Source organism: Pseudophryne corroboree, chromosome 1 (assembly GCF_028390025.1).
Source record: "Pseudophryne corroboree isolate aPseCor3 chromosome 1, aPseCor3.hap2, whole genome shotgun sequence".
NCBI lineage: Eukaryota > Metazoa > Chordata > Amphibia > Anura > Myobatrachidae > Pseudophryne > Pseudophryne corroboree.
This window is the reverse complement of record NC_086444.1, coordinates 667,410,235-667,430,237: the sequence shown is the minus strand read 5'-3', so window position 1 is coordinate 667,430,237 and position 20,003 is coordinate 667,410,235. Positions and strand designations below refer to the sequence as shown.

General features: G+C 49.2%; 1 protein-coding gene across 1 annotated transcript in view; it reads left to right on the top strand.

Annotated features, from left to right (window-relative positions):
* Positions 1–4,525: 4,525 nt before the first annotated feature.
* INIP (INTS3 and NABP interacting protein) overlaps positions 4,526–20,003 on the top strand; it is a 106,667-nt gene continuing 91,189 nt past the window's right edge. The window contains exons 1-2 of the mRNA XM_063914720.1: positions 4,526–4,711; positions 5,044–5,146. Of these exons, the coding sequence (XP_063770790.1) occupies positions 4,696–4,711; positions 5,044–5,146 (119 nt within the window). The 5' untranslated portion in view covers positions 4,526–4,695. The remainder of the gene's footprint in view (positions 4,712–5,043; positions 5,147–20,003) is intronic.

The following is a 20,003-nucleotide window of genomic DNA, read 5'->3' as shown; positions in this document are numbered from 1 at the left end:
CTCAATTCTGCTCTATCCACATGGAAAATCAGATAGGGGCTCTTGTGAGACAAAGCCGCCAATTCGGACACCCGCCTTGCAGATGCCAAGGCCAACAACATGACCACCTTCCAAGTGAGAAATTTTAATTCAACTGTTTGAAGAAGCTCAAACCAGTGAGATTTTAGGAACTGTAACACCACGTTAAGGTCCCATGGTGCCACTGGGGGCACAAAAGGAGGCTGAATATGCAGCACTCCCTTTACAAAAGTCTGGACTTCTGGGAGAGAAGCCAATTCCTTCTGAAAGAAAATTGATAGGGCCGAGATCTGTACCTTAATGGAGCCTAACTTTAGGCCCATATCCACTCCTGTCTGTAGAAAGTGGAGAAAACGGCCCAGATGGAAATCCTCAGTAGGAGCATTCTTGGCTTCCCACCAAGATACATACTTCCTCCAGATGCGGTGATAATGTTTCGCCATCACGTCCTTCCTAGCCTTAATCAGAGTAGGGATGACTTCCTCCGGAATACCCTTCCCCGCTAGGATTTGGTGTTCAACCGCCATGCTGTCAAACATAACCGCGGTAAGTCTTGGAACACGCAGGGCCCCTGCTGCAACAGGTCTTCCCTGAGAGGAAGAGGCCACGGATCTTCTGTGAGCATTTCCTGAAGATCTGAAGACCAGGCCCTTCGAGGTCAATCTGGAAGAATGAGTATTGGGGGTCATTCCGAGTTGTTCGCTCGCAAGCTGCTTTTAGCAGCTTTGCACACGCTAAGCCGCCGCCTACTGGGAGTGAATCTTAGCATATTAAAATTGCGAACGAAAGATTCGCAATATTGCGAAAAGACTTCTCTGTGCAGTTTCTGAGTAGCTCGAGACTTACCCTGCCAGTGCGATCAGTTCAGTGCTTGTCGTTCCTGGTTTGACGTCACAAACACACCCAGCATTCGCCCAGACACTCCTCCGTTTCTCCAGCCACTCCCGCGTTTTTCCCAGAAACGGCAGCGTTTTTTCACACACTCCCATAAAACGGCCAGTTTCCGCCCAGAAACACCCACATCCTGTCAATCACATTACGATCACCAGAACGAAGAAAAAACCTTGTAATGCCGTGAGTAAAATACCTAACTGCATAGCAAATTTACTTGGCGCAGTCGCACTGCGAACATTGCGCATGCGCATTAGCGACTAATCGCTCCGTTGTGACAAAAAAATAACGAGCGAACAACTCGGAATGACCCCCATTGTCTGCACTCTTTTTCGTCTTATGATTCTCAGTATTTTTGAGATGAGCGGAAGGGGAGGGAACACATAGACCGACTGAAACACCCATGGTGTCACCAGGGCGTCCACCGCTACTGCCTGACGGTCCCTTGACCTGGCACAATACCTTCGAAGCTTCTTGTTGAGGTGTGACGCCATCATGTCTATTTGTGGAAGTCCCCACTGACTTGTTATCTCTGCAAAAACTTCCTGATGAAGTCCCCACTCTCCTGGATGGAGATCGTGCCTGCTGAGGAAGTCTGCTTCCCAGTTGTCCACTCCCGGAATGAAGACCGCTGACAGAGCGCTTACGTGATTTTCCACCCAGCGAAGAATCCTGGTGGCTTCCGCCATTGCCACTCTGCTCCTTGTCCCGCCTTGGCGGTTTACATGAGCCACAGCTGTGACGTTGTCTGATTGAATCAGAACCGGTAGGTCGCAAAGAATATTCTCCATTTGTCGTAGGCCGTTGTAGATGGCCCTCAATTCCAGTACGTTGATGTGTAGACAAGCCTCCTGGCTTGACCATTGTCCCTGAAAATTTTTTCCTTGAGTGACTGCTCCCCATCCTCGGAGGCTCGCGTCCGTGGTCACCAGAACCCAGTCTTGAATGCCGAACCTGCAACCCTCGAGAAGGTGAGCACTCTGCAGCCACCACAGGAGAGACACCCTGGCCCTGGGGGACAGGTTTATTTTCCGATGTAATTGTAGATGGGACCCCGACCACTTGTCCAGAAGGTCCCACTGAAACGTCCTCGCATGGAACCTGCCGAAGGGGATGGCCTCGTAGGTCGCCACCATTTTTCCCAGTACTCGAGTGCATTGATGGACTGACACTCTTTTCAGTTTTAACAGGTCTCTGACCATGTTCTGGAGTTCCTGGGCTTTTTCCATTGGGAAAAAAACCCTCTTTAGTTCCGTGTCCAGAATCATGCCTAAGAAAGATAGCCGAGTCGTTGGAATCAACTGTGACTTTGGTAGATTTAGAATCCAGCCATGCTGCTGCAGCACTCTCAGGGAGAGCGACACGCCTTTCTGCAATTGATCTCTCGATCTCGCTTTTATCAGGAGTTTGTCCAATTACGGGATAATTGTGACTCCCTGTCTGCGCAGGAGCACCATCATTTCCGCCATTACTTTGGTGAAAATCCTCGGGGCCGTGGAAAGCCCAAACGGCAACGTCTGAAACTGGTAATGACAGTTCTGTACAGCGAATCTCAGGTACGCCTGATGAGGGGGATATATGGGGACATGAAGGTATGCATCCTTTATGTCTAGTGACACCATAAAATTCCCCCCTTCCAGGCTGGAGATAACTGCCCGGAGCGATTCCATCTTGAATTTGAACTTTTTCAAGTACAGGTTTAGGGATTTTAAATTTAGAATGGGTCTGACCGAGCCATCCGGTTTTGGGACCACAAATAGGGTTGAATAGTACCCCTTCCCCTGTTGAACTAGGGGAACCTCGACAACCATTTGTTGTTGACACAGTTTTTGAATTGCAGCTAAAACTATCTCCCTTTCTGGGGAAGAAGCTGGTAAAGCCGATTTGAAAAACCAGCGAGGAGGCACGTCTTCGAATTGCAGCTTGTAGCCTTGGGATACAATTTTAATTTCCATTGCCCAAGGATCCACGTCTGACTGAACCCAGACGTGGCTCAAGAGTCAAAGACGTGCCCCCACCGACGCGGACTCCCTCAGTGGAGCCCCAGCTTCATGCGGTGGATTTAGTAGAAGCCGGGGAGAACTTCTGCTCCTGGGAACTAGCCGTAGCAGGCATTCCTTTCCCTCTACCCTTACCTCTGGCGAGGAAGGAAGAGCCCCGACCTCTTCTAGACTTATGCGACCGAAAGGACTGCATCTGATATTGTGGTGTTTTCTTTTGCTGTGGGGGAACATAAGGTAAAAAAGTAGATTTACCCATGGTAGCTGTGGAAACCAGGTCCGCGAGACCTTCCCCAAATAAAACCTCACCCTTGTAAGTTAAAACTTCCATATGTCTCTTTGAGTCGCATCACCCGTCCATTGGCGGGGCCACAGGGCTCGCCTAGCAGAAATCGCCATGGCGTTGGCTCTCGAACCTAGCAGCCCAACGTCTCTCTGAGCGTCTCTCATATATAAGACTGCGTCTTTAATATGATCTAAGGTCAATAAAATGGTATCCCTATCTAGGGTATCAATGTCAGCTGACAAGGTATCTGCCCAAGCTGCTACAGCGCTACAAACCCCAGCCGACGCTATTGCCGGTCTGAGCAAGGCACCCGTATGTACATAAATTGATCTTAAGGTAGTTTCCTGTCTGCGATCAGCAGGATCCTTGAGGGCTGCCGTGTCTGGAGACGGCAGCGCCACCTTTTTGGACAAGCGCGTTAAAGCCTTGTCCACCTTAGGTGAGGATTCCCACCATAACCTGTCCTGTGCCCATGACCACGCCCCTTTCTAACTCGTACCGATTTTTCTGTGTAAAATATTGGAGGGTATGCACTCACGGTTGAGGCTAGATCCAAGTGGCCTAAGGGACCTTTTCAGTCAGGGGGAGGAGCCACGACACAAGGGGGAGGAGCTAGGCCAGCGGGACAGTTGCTCTACTATCCCAGCCACCAACTATTACCTTTAGTAATTAGGTGGCAAGCGAAGCGGAGCAGAGCGAGCAACCGAGCCCGAAGCGTGGCGAGCGTACTTTTCGGGTACCCTGATCGTCCGTAGCTCCTCCCCCTGGTGACGTGTCTCCTCCCCTATGTACGTCACAAGCATACCCTCCAACTGTACCTTTTTAATAGGTACAGTACCTTTTTTTCATGGTCTGTACCGATTTTTGGCTCTTCAAACTTCCATTGAAAGTATAGGAAAAGGGGCGTGGCCACGCCCCTTTACCCGTGGCCACGCCCCTTTTTCGGGTTTGTACCGATTTTTCAGTGTAAAATGTTGGAGGGTATGCACAAGGTCCCTTCTCCCACTCCGATATAGAACCAACCATGCACTCACACACCAGTGCACTTAAAGAGGTGACAGGGCACAGCGGCCTCACATTTTTACAAGGGGAGGGGTCTGCTGTCCGCGCTCCAGTCTGACGCCGGCTGTCACAGGGACTCGCCTAATAAGTCACGCTGTGGTGACGTTTTAATGTTGTGTGAAACGTAAGTGCATTGCGACTTTCGCCCGTGTCACGGTGGCTTCGCTCGCCACAGGTTACTATTCCAAATAGTTTGTGTGACATGTCTTATGGGAAAGGTCCTCTCCACGAAGGGAAACTAGATGCTACCCTTTTGAAAAACGGACCGTCACATGGTCTGGTCACATGGCCTGTGATGTCACCGGCTAACATTTACGGAAGGGGAACTAGACACTTCCGTCACGGTGCCGGGTTGCTGCGGCTTGGGATCCTTGTTGGGCGGAGATCTCGAAAAGTGGAGGGGAGAAGGCTGCTGGTGCATGTGGCTATCGCGCACTTATGATGACTGAGCTGGGTGAGTGGCCTGTGTGCACGTATTTTAGGCAGTGGCACTCAGTGACCGGGCACGGCGGCTGCTGAGCCCTGGAGGTGCATTACTGTATCCCTCACATCAGAGTGCCTGCCATTGCTTCGCTGCTGGGATAATGGCAATCAGTCTGTAATCCCAGTCCCTTCAAGCCTCTTTCTGGCTGTGATAAAGTAGCAGTCTCGTTCAAATGTAATACCTGCAAATGTCACATTGGTTCTTACTATTTATAGTAAAATGAAGTAGCTTTTTTTCCATTGAACAAATTGTTCCTGTCTATGAAGTGTTTCTCATCTGTTCTTGTGTTTTGCCTCCCATAGGCTTTCCAAACAAGAACAGAGTTGCTATTTTAGCAGAACTCGACAAGGAGAAGAGGAAATTACTTCTGCAAAACCAGTCGTCCACCAACAATCCAGGAGCAAGGTTAAGGAAACAAATCTTTTGCAAGGATTTAGTTGGGATACAAAGGTTTATAGTAATTTAAAGGTGAACCTGCCTAAAAACGATTTGGGGTTGTGTAAATATTGGTTACGCTTTGCTAACATCTAAACGTTCTCTGGGGTCACTTTAACTTGAAATAGAATTTTACATAATGTATGCTAGTCTCCTTACAGTGTCATCTCTTTATATGAGTAGTACAGTATACAATCTTGATTTCTCTTACGTCCTAGAGGATGCTGGGGACTCCAAAAGGACCATGGGGTATAGACGGATCTGTAGGAGCTTGGGCACACTATAAAGACATGGAGGTATATGCAAGTAGCGGCGAATCGCTGCAAATTATCGGCCGTTTTTCAATTCGACACAATTCGACAGTCTAATTTCGGCAAGTGGGTGCCGAAATTGACCATATGCAATAAAAAACGGATTCGACAGTCCCGCTGCCGAAAAACGGCCGATTTGACGGATTTGTTCCTTTTTTTTAAAAACGGGAAAAAACCCGGAAAAAAATGGCGTGGGGTTCCCCCTCCAAAGCATAACGAGCCTCGGGCTCTTCGAGCTGGTCCTGGTTCTAAAAATCCGGGGAAAAAATGGACAGGGGATCCCCTGTATTTTTAAAACCAGCACCGGGCTCTGCGCCTGGTGCTGGTGCAAAAAATACGGGGGACAAAAAGAGTAGGGTTCCCCCGTATTTTTTTACACCAGCATCGGGCTCCACTACCTGGACAGATAATGCCACAGCCGGGGGTCACATTTATACAGCGCCCTGCGGCCGTGGCATTAAATATCCAACTAGTCACCCCTGGCCGGGGTACCCTGGGGGAGTGGGGACCCCTTCAATCAAGGGGTCCCCCCCCCCCAGCCACCCAAGGGCCAGGGGTGAAGCCTGAGGCTGTCCCCCCCCATCCAAGGGCTGCGGATGGGAGGCTGATAGCCTTGAGAAAATGTAAAGAATATTGTTTTTTCCTGTAGTACTACAAGTCCCAGCAAGCCTCCCTCGCAAGCTGGTACTTGGAGAACCACAAGTACCAGCATGCGGGAGAAAAACGGGCCCGCTGGTACCTGTAGTACTACTGGAAAAAAATACCCAAATAAAAACAGGAGACACACACCTTGAGAGTAAAACTTTATTTCACCCCTGCCGACACACACATACTTACCTATGTTGACCCGCCGACTGCCACGTCTCCTGATCCGACGATCCGGGGTACCTGTGAATCAAATTATACTCACCTCAATCCAGTGTCCAAATATAAATCCTCGTACTTGGCAAAAAAAGAAAACGAACAACCGATCCACACGGACTGAAAGGGGTCCCATGTTTACACATGAGACCCCTTTCCCCGAATGCCGGGACACCACGTGACTGCTGTCACCGAGGTCCCTTCAGCCAATCAGGAAGCGCTACTTCGTTGCACTCACCTGATTGACTATATGCGCGTGTGACCTCAGACAGCGCATCGCAAAGCCTCTCCATTACTTTCAATGGTGGGAACTTTGCGGGTAGCGGTGGGGTTACCCGCGGTCAGCCGCTGACCGCGGGTGACCTCACCGCTGACTCAAAGTTCCCACCATTGAGTATAATGGAGAGGCTTTGCGAGGCGCTGTCTGACAGCTCAGACGTGCAGCCAATCAGCAGAGTGCCAGGACGTTGCGCTCGCTGATTGGCAGAAGGGACCTCGGTGACAGCAGTCACGTGGTGTCCCGGCATTCGGGGAAAGGGGTCTCATGTGTAAACATGGGACCCCTTTCAGTACGTTTGGTGCGGGTGTTCGGTTTGTTGTTTTGCCAAGTACGTGGATTATAATCTGGACCCTGGATCAGGTGAGTATAATTATCTTTTATTTCTCTGACGTCCTAGTGGATGCTGGGAACTCCGAAAGGACCATGGGGAATAGCGTCTCCGCAGGAGACTGGGCACAACTAAAGAAAGCTTTTAGGTCACCTGGTGTGCACTGGCTCCTCCCACTATGACCCTCCTCCAAGCCTCCGTTAGATTTTGTGCCCGGCCGAGGTTGGATGCACACTAGGGGCTCTCCTGAGCTTCTAGAAAGAAAGTATATAATTAGGTTTTTATTTTACAGTGAGACCTGCTGGCAACAGGCTCACTGCAGCGAGAAGAAGCGAACCTACCTGCTTGCAGCTAGCTTGGGCTTCTTAGGCTACTGGACACCATTAGCTCCAGAGGGACCGACCGCATGGAACTGGCCTTGGTGTTCGGTCCCGGAGCCGCGCCGCCGTCCCCCTTACAGAGCCAGAAGTAAGAAGAGGTCCGGAAAATCGGCGGCAGAAGACATCAGTCTTCACCAAGGTAGCGCACAGCACTGCAGCTGTGCGCCATTGCTCCTCATACACACTTCACACTCCGGTCACTGAGCGCCCTGAGCAGCAATAAAAAGACCTTGGCTGGCAAAAATACCACAATATATACCCTCAGAGGCTATATATGTGATAATTACCCCTGCCAGAATCCATAAAAAAGCGGGAGAGTAGTCCGCGAAAAAGGGGCGGGGCTATCTCCTTCAGCACACTGGCGCCATTTCTCCCTCACAGCTCCGCTGGAAGGAAGCTCCCTGGCTCTCCCCTGCAGTCTACACTACAGAAAAGGGTAAAAAAGAGAGGGGGGGCACTAAATTTAGGCGCAGTATATATAACAGCAGCTATAGGGGACATAATTCAGTTAGTCCCTGCATTATATAGCGCTCTGGTGTGTGCTGGCATACTCTCACTCTGTCTCCCCAAAGGGCTTTTGTGGGTCCTGTCCTCTGTTAGAGCATTCCCTGTGTGTGTGCGGTGTCGGTACGGCTGTGTCGACATGTTTGATGAGGATAATGATGTGGAGGCGGAGCAGATGCCTATAGAAGGGATGTCACCCCCTGCAGGGCAGACACCTGAGTGGATGGACTTATGGAAGGAATTGCGTGCACGTGTCGACTCCTTACACAAAAAATTTGACGACATGCCAAATGCGGGACAGCCGGCTTCTCAGCTCGTGCCTGTCCAGGCGTCTCAAAGGCCATCGGGGGCTCTAAAACGCCCGTTACCTCAGATGGCAGACGCGGATGTCGACACGGATACTGACACCAGTGTCGACGACGATGAGTCTAGTCTAATGTCCACTAAGGCCATTCGTTGCATGATTGAAGCAATGAAAGAGGTGTTACAAATTTCTGATATAAACCCAGGTACCACTAAAAAGGGTATTATGTTTGGGGAGAAAAAACTACCCGTAGTCTTTCCCCCATCAGAAGAATTAAATGAAGTGTGTGAAGAAGCGTGGGCTTTCCCTGATAAAATATTGATAATCTCTAAGAAGTTACTAATGGCGTTCCCTTTCCCGCCAGAGGATAGGTAACGTTGGGAGACACCACCTAGGGTGGATAAAGCGCTCACACGTTTGTCTAAAAAGGTGGCACTACCGTCTCCGGATATGGCCGCCCTCAAGGAACCTGCTGATAGAAAGCAGGAGGCTATCCTGAAGTCTGTATATACACACTCAGGCATTATACTTAGACCTGCTATTGCGTCAGCATGGATGTGCAGTGCTGCCGCTGCGTGGTCAGATTCCCTGTCAGAAAATATTGACACCCTAGACAGGGACACTATTCTGCTAACCATAGAGCATATAAAAGACTCAGTCTTATACATGAGAGATGCACAGAGGGAGATCTGCCGACTGGCATCTAAAATAAGTGCACTCTCCATTTCTGCTAGGAGAGGCTTATGGACTCGCCAGTGGACAGGGGATGCAGATTCAAAAAGGCACATGGAAGTTTTGCCTTATAAGGGTGAGGAGTTATTCGGGGATGGTCTCTCGGACCTAGTTTCCACAGCAACGGCTGGGAAGTCAGCATTTTTACCCCATGTTCCCTCACAGCCTAAAAAGGCGCCGTTTTATCAGGTACAGTCCTTTCGGACTCAGAAAAACAGGCGGGGAAAAGGCGGGTCCTTTCTGTCCAGAGGCAGAGGTAGGGGAAAAAGGCTGCAACAAACAGCAGGTTCCCAGGAGCAAAAGTCCTCCCCCGCTTCTTCCAAGTCCGCCGCATGACAGTGGGGCTCCACAGGCGGAGCCAGGTACGGTGGGGGGCCGCCTCAAAAATTTCAGCGATCAGTGGGCTCGCTCACAGGTGGATCCCTGGATCCTGCAAATAGTATCTCAAGGGTACAAACTGGAATTCGAGGCGTCTCCACCCCACCGGTTCCTAAAATCTGCCTTGCCGACAACTCCCGGACGGTTCGGTGAGACCCATTTTAAATTTGAAATCCTTGAACACATACATAAAAAAATTCAAGTTCAAGATGGAATCGCTCAGGGCGGTTATTGCAAGCCTGGACGAGGGGGATTACATGGTATCCCTGGACATCAAGGATGCTTACCTGCATGTCCCCATTTACTATCCTCACCAGGAGTACCTCAGTTTTGTGGTACAGGATTGCCATTACCAATTCCAGACGCTGCCGTTTGGACTCTCCACGGCACCGAGGGTGTTTACCAAAGTAATGGCGGAAATGATGATACTCCTTTGAAGAATTATCCCGTACTTGGACAATCTCCTAATAAAGGCGAGGTCCAAGGAGCAGTTGTTGGTGGGAGTAGCACTATCTCAGGAGGTGCTACACCAGCACGGTTGGATTCTGAATATTCCAAAATCACAGCTGGTTCCGACGACACGTCTACTGTTCCTGGGTATGATCCTGGACACAGTCCAGAAAAAAGTGTTTCTCCCGGAGGAGAAAGCCAAGGAGCTGTCATCTCTAGTCAGAGACCTCTTGAAACCAAAACAGGTATCTGTGCATCACTGCACGCGGGTCCTGGGAAAGATGGTGGCTTCTTACGAAGCAATTCCTTTCGGCAGGTTCCATGCCAGAATCTTTCAGTGGGACCTGTTGGACCAATGGTCCGGATCGCATCTTCAGATGCATCGCCTAATAACCCTATCTCCAAGAACCAGGGTGTCTCTGCTGTGGTGGCTGCAGAGTGCTCCTCTTCTAGAGGGCCGCAGATTCGGCATACAGGACTGGGTCCTGGTGACCACGGATGCCAGCCTTCGGGGCTGGGGGGCAGTCACACAGGGAAGAAACTTCCAAGGACTATGGTCGAGTCAGGAGACTTCCCTACACATATTCTGGAACTAAGGGCCATTTACAACGCCCTAAGTCAGGCAAAATCCCTGCTTCTACACCAGCCAGTACTGATCCAGTCAGACAACATCACGGCAGTCGCCCATGTAAATCGACAGGGCGGCACAAGAAGCAGGATGGCAATGGCAGAAGCCACAAGGATTCTCCGATGGGCGGAAAATCACGTACTAGCACTGTCAGCAGTGTTCATTCCGGGAGTGGACAACTGGGAAGCAGACTTTCTCAGCAGGCACGACCTCCACCCGGGAGAGTGGGGACTTCATCCAGAAGTCTTCACGCTGATTGTAAATCGATGGGAACGTCCACAAGTGGACATGATGGCGTCCCGCCTAAACAAAAAACTAGAGAGATATTGCGCCAGGTCAAGGGACCCTCAGGCGATAGCTGTGGACGCTCTGGTGACACCGTGGGTGCACCAGTCAGTTTATGTGTTCCCTCCTCTGCCTCTCATACCAAGGGTACTGAGAATAATAAGAAAACGAGGAGTAAGAACAATACTCGTGGTTCCGGATTGGCCAAGACGAGCGTGGTACCCGGAACTTCAAGAGATGATCTCAGAGGTCCCATGGCCTCTGCCGCTCAGACAGGACCTGCTGCAGCAGGGGCCCTGTCTGTTCCAAGACTTACCGTGGCTGCGTTTGACGGCATGGCGGTTGAACGCCGGATCCTGAAGGAAAAGGGCATTCCGGAGGAGGTCATTCCTACGCTGATTAAAGCCAGGAAAGATGTAACTGCAAAGCATTATCACCGCATATGGCGGAAATATGTTGCGTGGTGTGAGGCCAAAAAGGCCCCAACAGAGGAATTTCAACTAGGTCGATTTCTGCATTTCCTACAAGCAGGAGTGACTATGGGCCTGAAATTAGGCTCCATTAAGGTACAGATCTCGGCTCTGTCGATTTTCTTCCAGAAAGAACTGGCTTCACTACCTGAAGTTCAGACGTTTGTGAAGGGAGTGCTGCATATTCAGCCCCCGTTTGTGCCTCCAGTGGCACCTTGGGATCTCAACGTGGTGTTGAGTTTCTTAAAATCACATTGGTTTGAGCCACTTAAAACCGTGGATCTAAAATATCTCGCGTGGAAAGTGGTCATGTTATTGGCCTTGGCTTCGGCCAGGCGTGTGTCAGAATTGGCAGCTTTGTCATGTAAAAGCCCTTATCTGATTTTCCATATGGATAGGGCAGAATTGAGGACTCGTCCTCAGTTTCTCCCTAAGGTGGTATCAGCTTTTCACTTGAACCAACCTATTGTGGTGCCTGCGGCTACTAGGGACTTGGAGGATTCCAAGTTGCTGGACGTAGTCAGGGCCTTGAAAATTTTATGTTTCTAGGACGGCTGGAGTCAGGAAAACTGACTCGCTATTTATCCTGTATGCACCCAACAAGCTGGGTGCTCCTGCTTCTAAGCAGACTATTGCTCGCTGGATTTGTAGCACAATTCAGCAGGCGCATTCTGCGGCTGGACTGCTGCATCCTAAATCGGTAAAAGCCCATTCCACAAGGAAGGTGGGCTCATCTTGGGCGGCTGCCCGAGGGGTCTCGGCTTTACAACTTTGCCGAGCTGCTACTTGGTCAGGGGCAAACACGTTTGCAAAATTCTACAGATTTGATACCCTGGCTGAGGAGGACCTTGAGTTCTCTCATTCGGTGCTGCAGAGTCATCCGCACTCTCCCGCCCGTTTGGGAGCTTTGGTATAATCCCCATGGTCCTTTCGGAGTTCCCAGCATCCACTAGGACGTCGGAGAAAATAAGATTTTACTCACCGGTAAATCTATTTCTCGTAGTCCGTAGTGGATGCTGGGCGCCCGTCCCAAGTGCGGATTGTCTGCAATACTTGTACATAGTTACTGTTAACTAAAGGGTTATTGTTGAGCCATCTGTTGAGAGGCTCAGTTGTTTTTCATACTGTTAAACTGGGTATAGTATCACGAGTTATACAGTGTGATTGGTGTGGCTGGTAAGAGTCTTACCCGGGATTCAAAATCCTTCCTTATTATGTCAGCTCGTCCGGGCACAGTGTCCTAACTGAGGCTTGGAGGAGGGTCATAGTGGGAGGAGCCAGTGCACACCAGGTGACCTAAAAGCTTTCTTTAGTTGTGCCCAGTCTCCTGCGGAGCCGCTATTCCCCATGGTCCTTTCGGAGTTCCCAGCATCCACTATGGACTACGAGAAATAGATTTACCGGTGAGTAAAATCTTATTTTTCAGGTACCCGTGGATTCTACTTGGAGAAGAGGACCGACTGCTTCGTGTCAACATAGGTAAGTATGTGTGTGTCGGCAGGTGTGCAATAAAGTTTTACTCTCAAGGTGTGTGTCTCCTGTTTTTATTTGGGTATTTTTTTTCTAGTAGTACTACAGGTACCAGCGGGCCCGTTTTTCTCCCGCATGCTGGTACTTGTGGTTCTCCAAGTACCAGCTTGCGGGGGAGGCTTGCTGGGACTTGTAGTACTACAGGAAAAAACAATATTCTTTACATTTTCTCAAGGCGATCAGCCTCCCATCCGCAGCCCTTGGATGGGGGAGACAGCCTCGGGCTTCACCCCTGGCCCTTGGGTGGCTGGGGGGGGGGGGGGACCCCTTGATTGAAGGGGTCCCCACTCCCCCAGGGTACCCCGGCCAGGGGTGACTAGTTGGATATTTAATGCCACGGCCGCAGGGCGCTGTATAAAAGTGACCCCCGGCTGTGGCATTATCTGTCCAGCTAGTGGAGGCCGATGCTGGTGTAAAAAATACGGGGGACCCCTACTCTTTGTCCCCCGTATTTTTTGCACCAGCACCAGGCGCAGAGCCCGGTGCTGGTTTTAAAAATACGGGGGATCCCCTGTCCATTTTTCCCCCTGGATTTTTAGAACCAGGACCAGCTCGAAGAGCCCGAGGCTGGTTATGCTTTGGAGGGGGGACCCCACGCCATTTTTTTTTTCCGGGATTTTACCATTCCATCTAAAAAAAAAAAAAAATTTTTACAAATATATAAATAATACTTGTGCCTCCCAAAAACACAAACCAAGTACCTAATCCCTTCTAATATAAATAGATATGCTATTACCAATAAAAAAAACACCAACAAAAATTTTTTTTTTATTAGATTCACCCACCAAAGTGTGGCGGATTGAAAATGACGAATTTACTGTCTAAAAGCACTGTTGTCGAATTTCCAAACTTCAATTGAATATACTTTTGTCGAATTGCCGCATTTGTACTATTGCAGAAAAGTCGAATTTGACAAATGTCGAATTTCAAAAAGTCGAATTTTGAAATTCCGTTTTTTTGACGGAAAGTACTGAATTGCATTGTCGATTTTTTTTTTTTTTTTTTTTTTTTTTTTTGGGCGGAAAAAGTCCAGTTTTTCGACAATTTCGGGAATTCGACCGCAATTGCATATACCCCTTAAACTGGGTGTGAACTGGGTCCTCCCTCTATGCCCCTCCTCCAGACCTCAGTTAGACTCTGTGCCCAGGAGTGAATGAACACACACTAGGGGAGCTCTCCTGAGTTTCTCTAAAATACTTTTAGGTTTTTTATTTTCAGGGAGACCTACGGGCTCCCTGCAGCGAGGGAGTGAGGGGAGAGAAGCAGACCTATTTCTTCTTAGTTCAAGGGCTCTGCTTCTTAGGCTACTGGACACCATTAGCTCCAGAGGGTTCGATCACTTGGTTCGCCTAGCTGCTTGTTCCCGGAGCTACGCTGTCGCCCCCCCCCCCCCCCCCCCCCCCTCACAGAAGACAGAAGCCGGGTGAGTATGTGAAGAACAGAAGACTTCAGTGACTGCAGAAGACTTCAGTAACGGAGGTAACAGCAGCGGTAGCGCTGCGCTCCATGCTCCCACACACCAACGGCTCTTGCAGGGCGCTGGGGGGGAGCGCCCTGGGCGGCATGTTGCTGAGGTTTAGATTGCTGGCAGGGGGACATATTTAGGTGCCCGGACACCGGGTATGTTCACCCCGCCAGTGTACCGCGAAACGGAGGCAGCGGTAGCGCTGCGCTCCAGGCTCCCACACACCAACGGCTCTTGGAGGGCGCTGGGGGGGGGAGCGCCCTGGGCGGCATATACTGAGTTAGATCGCTGGCGGGGGGACATATTTAGGTGCCCGGACACCGGGTATGTTCACCCCGCCAGTGTACCGCAGCGATCGCGCTGCGCGCCATTGCTCCCACACACCAACGGCTTCCGAGGGTGCAGGGCGCAAGGGGGGGGGGGGGTGCCCTGGGCAGCGATATCTATATTGTTTATAGTTATAGGCTGTATATAGGTCCCCCCAGCTCAATATATGTATATTTTTATATTTCTTTGAGCGGGCTTTAGCGCGCCAAGAAGGGGCGGAGCTTTGCCCTCACAACGGAGTCACCGCCATTTTCTTCAGGTCACCGCCAAGGCTTGCTGTATAACACGAAGGAGGGGGAGCACAGTGTTTTTTTTAGTGCTATATGGGAGACATGTAGCTTTATGTTTAATAATGGACGCATAATCCTTGTTGTGATACGTAAGTTTGTGTTTCCCTGTCTGTTTACCCACTATCGGTTAGTCGACATGTGTGAGGGCTTTGACACAAGCGGCTGTGGGGATAACTGTCTGCATCGCCGACGCATGTCCGTACTTGATTCGGAAAATTAAGTATTAGCAGGTGGGTGTTTGTGTGCTTAAAAAAGTAAACACGCTAGGGGAAACACAGTTGTTTGTGGGTGCCCTGTCTGCATCAACGGTATTTACTGGGTAAAAGAATTAACAGGCTGTTATTGCCTTGTACCTGTATGTATATTTTTATAGGTATATGTGTGGGGGGGGGGGGGGGGGAGGGAGGGAGTGTTATTGAATTTGTATATGTATGCTTCCCTCAGACCCCTCGGGGTTCCAAGATTGTTATTTTTTTGCCCGCTTACTATTCCCTGCTGTCGTCATCTACTAAGTTTTTGTCGACCATAACGTTCCTGGTAGATCCACATCTGGGGCATGTCAGCACATGGTCATACACATTCAGAACACATTACTGTCACTAGGGACCTGACTGGTCTGGACAATTCACTTATGTATATGATATATAATATATATCTATATCTATATCTATATCTATATCTATATCTATATATATATATATATATATATATATATATATCTATATCTATATCTATATCTATATCTATATCTATATCTATATCTATATCTATATCTATCTATATATATCTCTATATATATATCTCTATATATATCTCTATATATATCTCTATATATATATATATATATATATATATATATATATATATATATATATATATATATATATATATATATATATATATATATTTATCTCTCTCTATATATCTCATAGTTAGGATATGTGTGTTATAGTGTGTATTACATTATGTATATCCATGAATGCTGAAATAATAGTATTTCTTCTCATGTGTTGCTCGCTCTGTTAATTAAGCTCGGCCGTGACGAGTTGGGTTTCGATCCTCTCAAGGAGTCCGAATGTTTATTCTCTTCCCGACGCGGAGAGAACATTGTGGCAGTCAATTCCTGGTCGACGCGGAGCCCGGTCGCAAAGGATCATTCACAGGAAGCTAAGTGATATTTTATTTCTATATTTATTTGCACTGCATGTACATGGGTGAGTGTTCTGTTCGGATAGGCATCCGATATTTACCCTACTGAGAGTGGGTAAGGTTGCTTATGTTGATTAGATGCTATAAGATTGCAGCAGGTTGCCGCGTGACGGCAGGAGGTGTGGCCGGGGAAAATGCTGAGGTTGTCTCAGAGATACTGGAGCGGTTTGGGATGCCTTCGTTCAGTCAATCTCGGCGGATACCACTGGTAAGTCTAGCTTTGTGAGTTAGACTCCTTCGCAATGGTTAGGGACGCATTCTTTTGTGGGATGGAGTCGTTTTAATCGTTCGATACCGTTCCCTTTTCTGTGCAGACATTGGAAGCTGAAAAGGTAAGAGTTCTGCAGCCTTGTTTGGTTCGCAGAAGCGGATCTCGTTTTCTGTTTCTAGCACATACACCACAGGTCGCTGAGTCTATCTGGCTGGATCCCACTCCGGTGGGGACTCGTCTACTAATTTTCAGTTAGTCCTGAAATTGACTAGGACCTGTGAGTTGATTATTGAATCCAAGGGGGGACATTCTGAGTTACAAATGTTTCCCCTCACTGTTTTTTCTATTAGATCTTGCCGTTTCCCCTCTGGAAGGGGAGGTAGTACGCGACGCCATACAGAGGTGCGTCCGGTTCAGGGAATTGTCCTGCTGTCCCTGAAAAATACCACACCTAAGAGGTTTCAATGCGTGGTTCTCCACATTCGGATTACCTGGGTGGATATCCAGGATTGTCTTTGCCATTTCACCGGAGTGATGGCAGTATGATGGTTTCTTTCAATAGTAAGAGCCATTGTTATTCTGTTCTGGGACGCTCTCCTGATTAAGGCGAGGTCAAGAAGCAAGTGGTGCAAATCGTTGTTTCTCTCGGTCTGTTTTTTCAACACAGGGAATGACTGTTGTTCCCAACGACACAGAGTTCGGAGGTGGGTGTCAGAGTAGATACTGACCGGTTGAGGTTCTGTGTTTTTTCCTGTGGAAAGAGGTCTGAGGATCCAGAGTCGGATCAGATTTATTGTGACAATCCATCAATAGGTTCCGTTAATGAAGCAGGTGGGTGCGGCCTAAGGGGCCTTATTTGGTGAGCGGGTCAAATGCCTGAGTAGTTTTCAAGGGACCAGTTGGAAATGTGGTCCGGGCCTCACCTGCACATGCACCGGAATTTAATCCTAATGGCTGGTGCTTCGCTCCTGTGGTGTCTGCTCGGTTCTCACCTTCTAGAAGGACAAAAGTTCGGGATTCGATCCTGGTGTCCATGCATGCAGATCTCCGAGGTTGGAGAGCTGTCCTGGCAAGGAACGTATTTCCAGAGGAAACGGTCAAACTGGGAAGCTTGTCTGCAATAAATTTTCTTGGTTTTAAGAGCTATTTTCGACGAACATATTCTTCGTGATCTGCCCGTGTTAGTTCTATCAGTCGACTTGACAGCGGTGGCGTAAGTGACCCGCTAGGGCGGAACAAGGAGCAAAGCGACAATGGCAGAAGATGCAAAAGTTTGCCGCTGGGTGAAAAGACTGGTGAACGCTTTATTAGCGGTCTTCGTTCCGGAGGTAAACGACGGAGAAATAGATTTCCTCTGCAGACGCGATCTCCGTCCGGGGGAAGACCAGTAGTCATCGATAAGTTTTCACTGAAGTGACAAGTCTTTGGGGAGTGCCTCAATTGGACGTGTTGGCGCCTTGCCCCAACGAGAGGCCTAGGGGATATTGTTCCTTGTCAAGGGACACGCAAGCTATAGCAGTGGATGCCTCCGTGACACCTTGGGTGTGTTCAGTCGGTCTTTGGGTCCTCTCTATTTTCATTTTTTCTGAGGGTGATAAACGTAAGAAGAACAAAGGTTCAGGCGATCCACTTTGCTCCGGTCTAGCCGAGGAGAGCTTGGTATCCACTTTTCTCTAACGTCCTAGTGGATGCTGGGGACTCCGTAAGGACCATGGGGAATAGACTGGCTCCGCAGGAGACATGGGCACTTTAAGAAAGAACTTAGATTCTGGTGTGCTCTGGCTCCTCCCTCTATGTCCCTCCTCCAGACCTCAGTTTAAATCTGTGCCCGGACGAGCTGGGTGCGGTTCAGTGAGCTCTCCTGAGCTTGCTGTAAGAAAGTTTTTTTGTTAGGTTTTTTTATTTTCAGGGAGCTCTGCTGGCAACAGACTCCCTGCATCGTGAGACAGAGGGGAGAGAAGCAGCCCTACTCTCTAAAGCTAGGTCCTGCTTCATAGGCTACTGGACACCATTAGCTCCAGAGGGATTGTACACAGGATCTCACCCTCGTCGTCCGATCCCAGAGCCGCGCCGCCGTCCCCCTCGCAGAGCCGGAAGACAGAAGCCGGGTGAGTATGATAAGCAAGAAGACTTCGAAATCGGCGGCATAAGACTCCGTTCTTCACATGAGGTAACGCACAGCACTGCAGCTGTGCGCCATTGCTCCAAACACACCTCACATACTCCGGTCACTGTAAGGGCGCAGGGGGGGGGGCCGCCCTGGGCAGCATATGGACCTCTGTTGGCAAAAGTACTCATATATACAGTTGGGCACTGTATATATGTATGAGCCCCCGCCAAAAAGATATGTATTTTAGCGGGACAGAAGCCCGCCATCGAGGGGGCGGGGCTTCTCCCTCAGCACTCACCAGCGCCATTTTTTCTCCACAGCTCCGCTGAGAAGAAGCTCCCCAGGCTCTCCCCTGCAGATCACGGTAGAAAAGGGTAAAAAGAGAGGGGGGGCACATAAATTGGGCGCAAAAAACACAATATACAGCAGCTACTGTGTTAACCTTAAGTTACTGTGTTATTCCTGGGTTATATAGCGCTGGGGTGCTGCTGGCATACTCTCTCTCTGTCTCACCAAGGGGCCTTCTGGGGGAACTGTCTTCAAAAAGGGCATTCCCTGTGTGTGTGGTGTCGGTACGCTTGTGTTGACATGTCTGATGAGGAAGGCTATGTGGAAGCAGAGCGGGAGCAAATGAATGTGGTGTCTCTGCCGACGGCACCACCTGATTGGATGGATATGTGGAAGGTTTTAAATGATAATGTTAATTCCTTGCATAAAAGGTTAGACAAAGCTGAAACCTCAGGACAGTCAGGGTCCCAACCCATGCCTGATCCTATGTCGCAGAGGCCGACAGGGTCTCAAAAGCGCCCACTATCCCAAATTATTGACACGGATACCGACATGGATTCTGACTCCAGTGTCGATTACGATGATGCAAAGTTACAGCCGAAATTGGCTAAATCCTTCCGTTATATGATTATAGCTATTAAGGATGTATTGCACATCACAGAGGAAACCTCAGTCCCTGACAGGAGGGTTCATATGTATGGGGAAAAGAAGCCGCAGGTAACTTTTCCCCCCTCACACGAGCTCAATGAGTTATGTGAAAAGGCTTGGGAATCTCCAGATAAAAAAACTGCAGATTTCCAAAAAGATTCTTATGGCGTATCCTTTCCCGCCAACGGACAGGTTACGCTGGGAATCCTCCCCTAGGGTGGACAAAGCTTTTGACACGCTTATCCAAGAAGGTAGCCCTGCCGTCACAGGATATGGCTACCCTCAAAGATGCTGCGGATCGCAAACAGGAGGTTACCCTGAAGTCCATTTATACACATTCAGGTACCTTACTGAGGCCGGCAATCGCAGCGGATTGGGTGTGTAGTACTGTAGCATCATGGACGGATACCTTATCTGAGAAACTTGATACCTTAGACAAGGATACTATATTAATGACCCTGGGGCATATTAAAGACGCTGTCCTTTATATGAGAGATGCTCAGAGAGACATTAGCCTACTAGATTCTAGAATAAATGCTATGTCGAATTCTGCCAGAAGGGTCCTGTGGACTTGGCAATGGACAGGTGATGCCGACTCAAAAAGGCACATGGAGGTTTTACCTTACAAGGGTGAGGAATTGTTTGGGGAGGGTCTCTCGGACCTGGTCTCCACAGCTACGGCTGGAAAGTCAAATTTTTTGCCATATGTTTCCTCACAACCTAAGAAAGCACCGTATTACCAAATGCAGTCCTTTCAATCACAGAAAAACAAGAAAGTCCGAGGTGCGTCCTTTCTTGCCAGGGGCAGAGGAAAGAAGCTGCACAACACAGCTAGTTC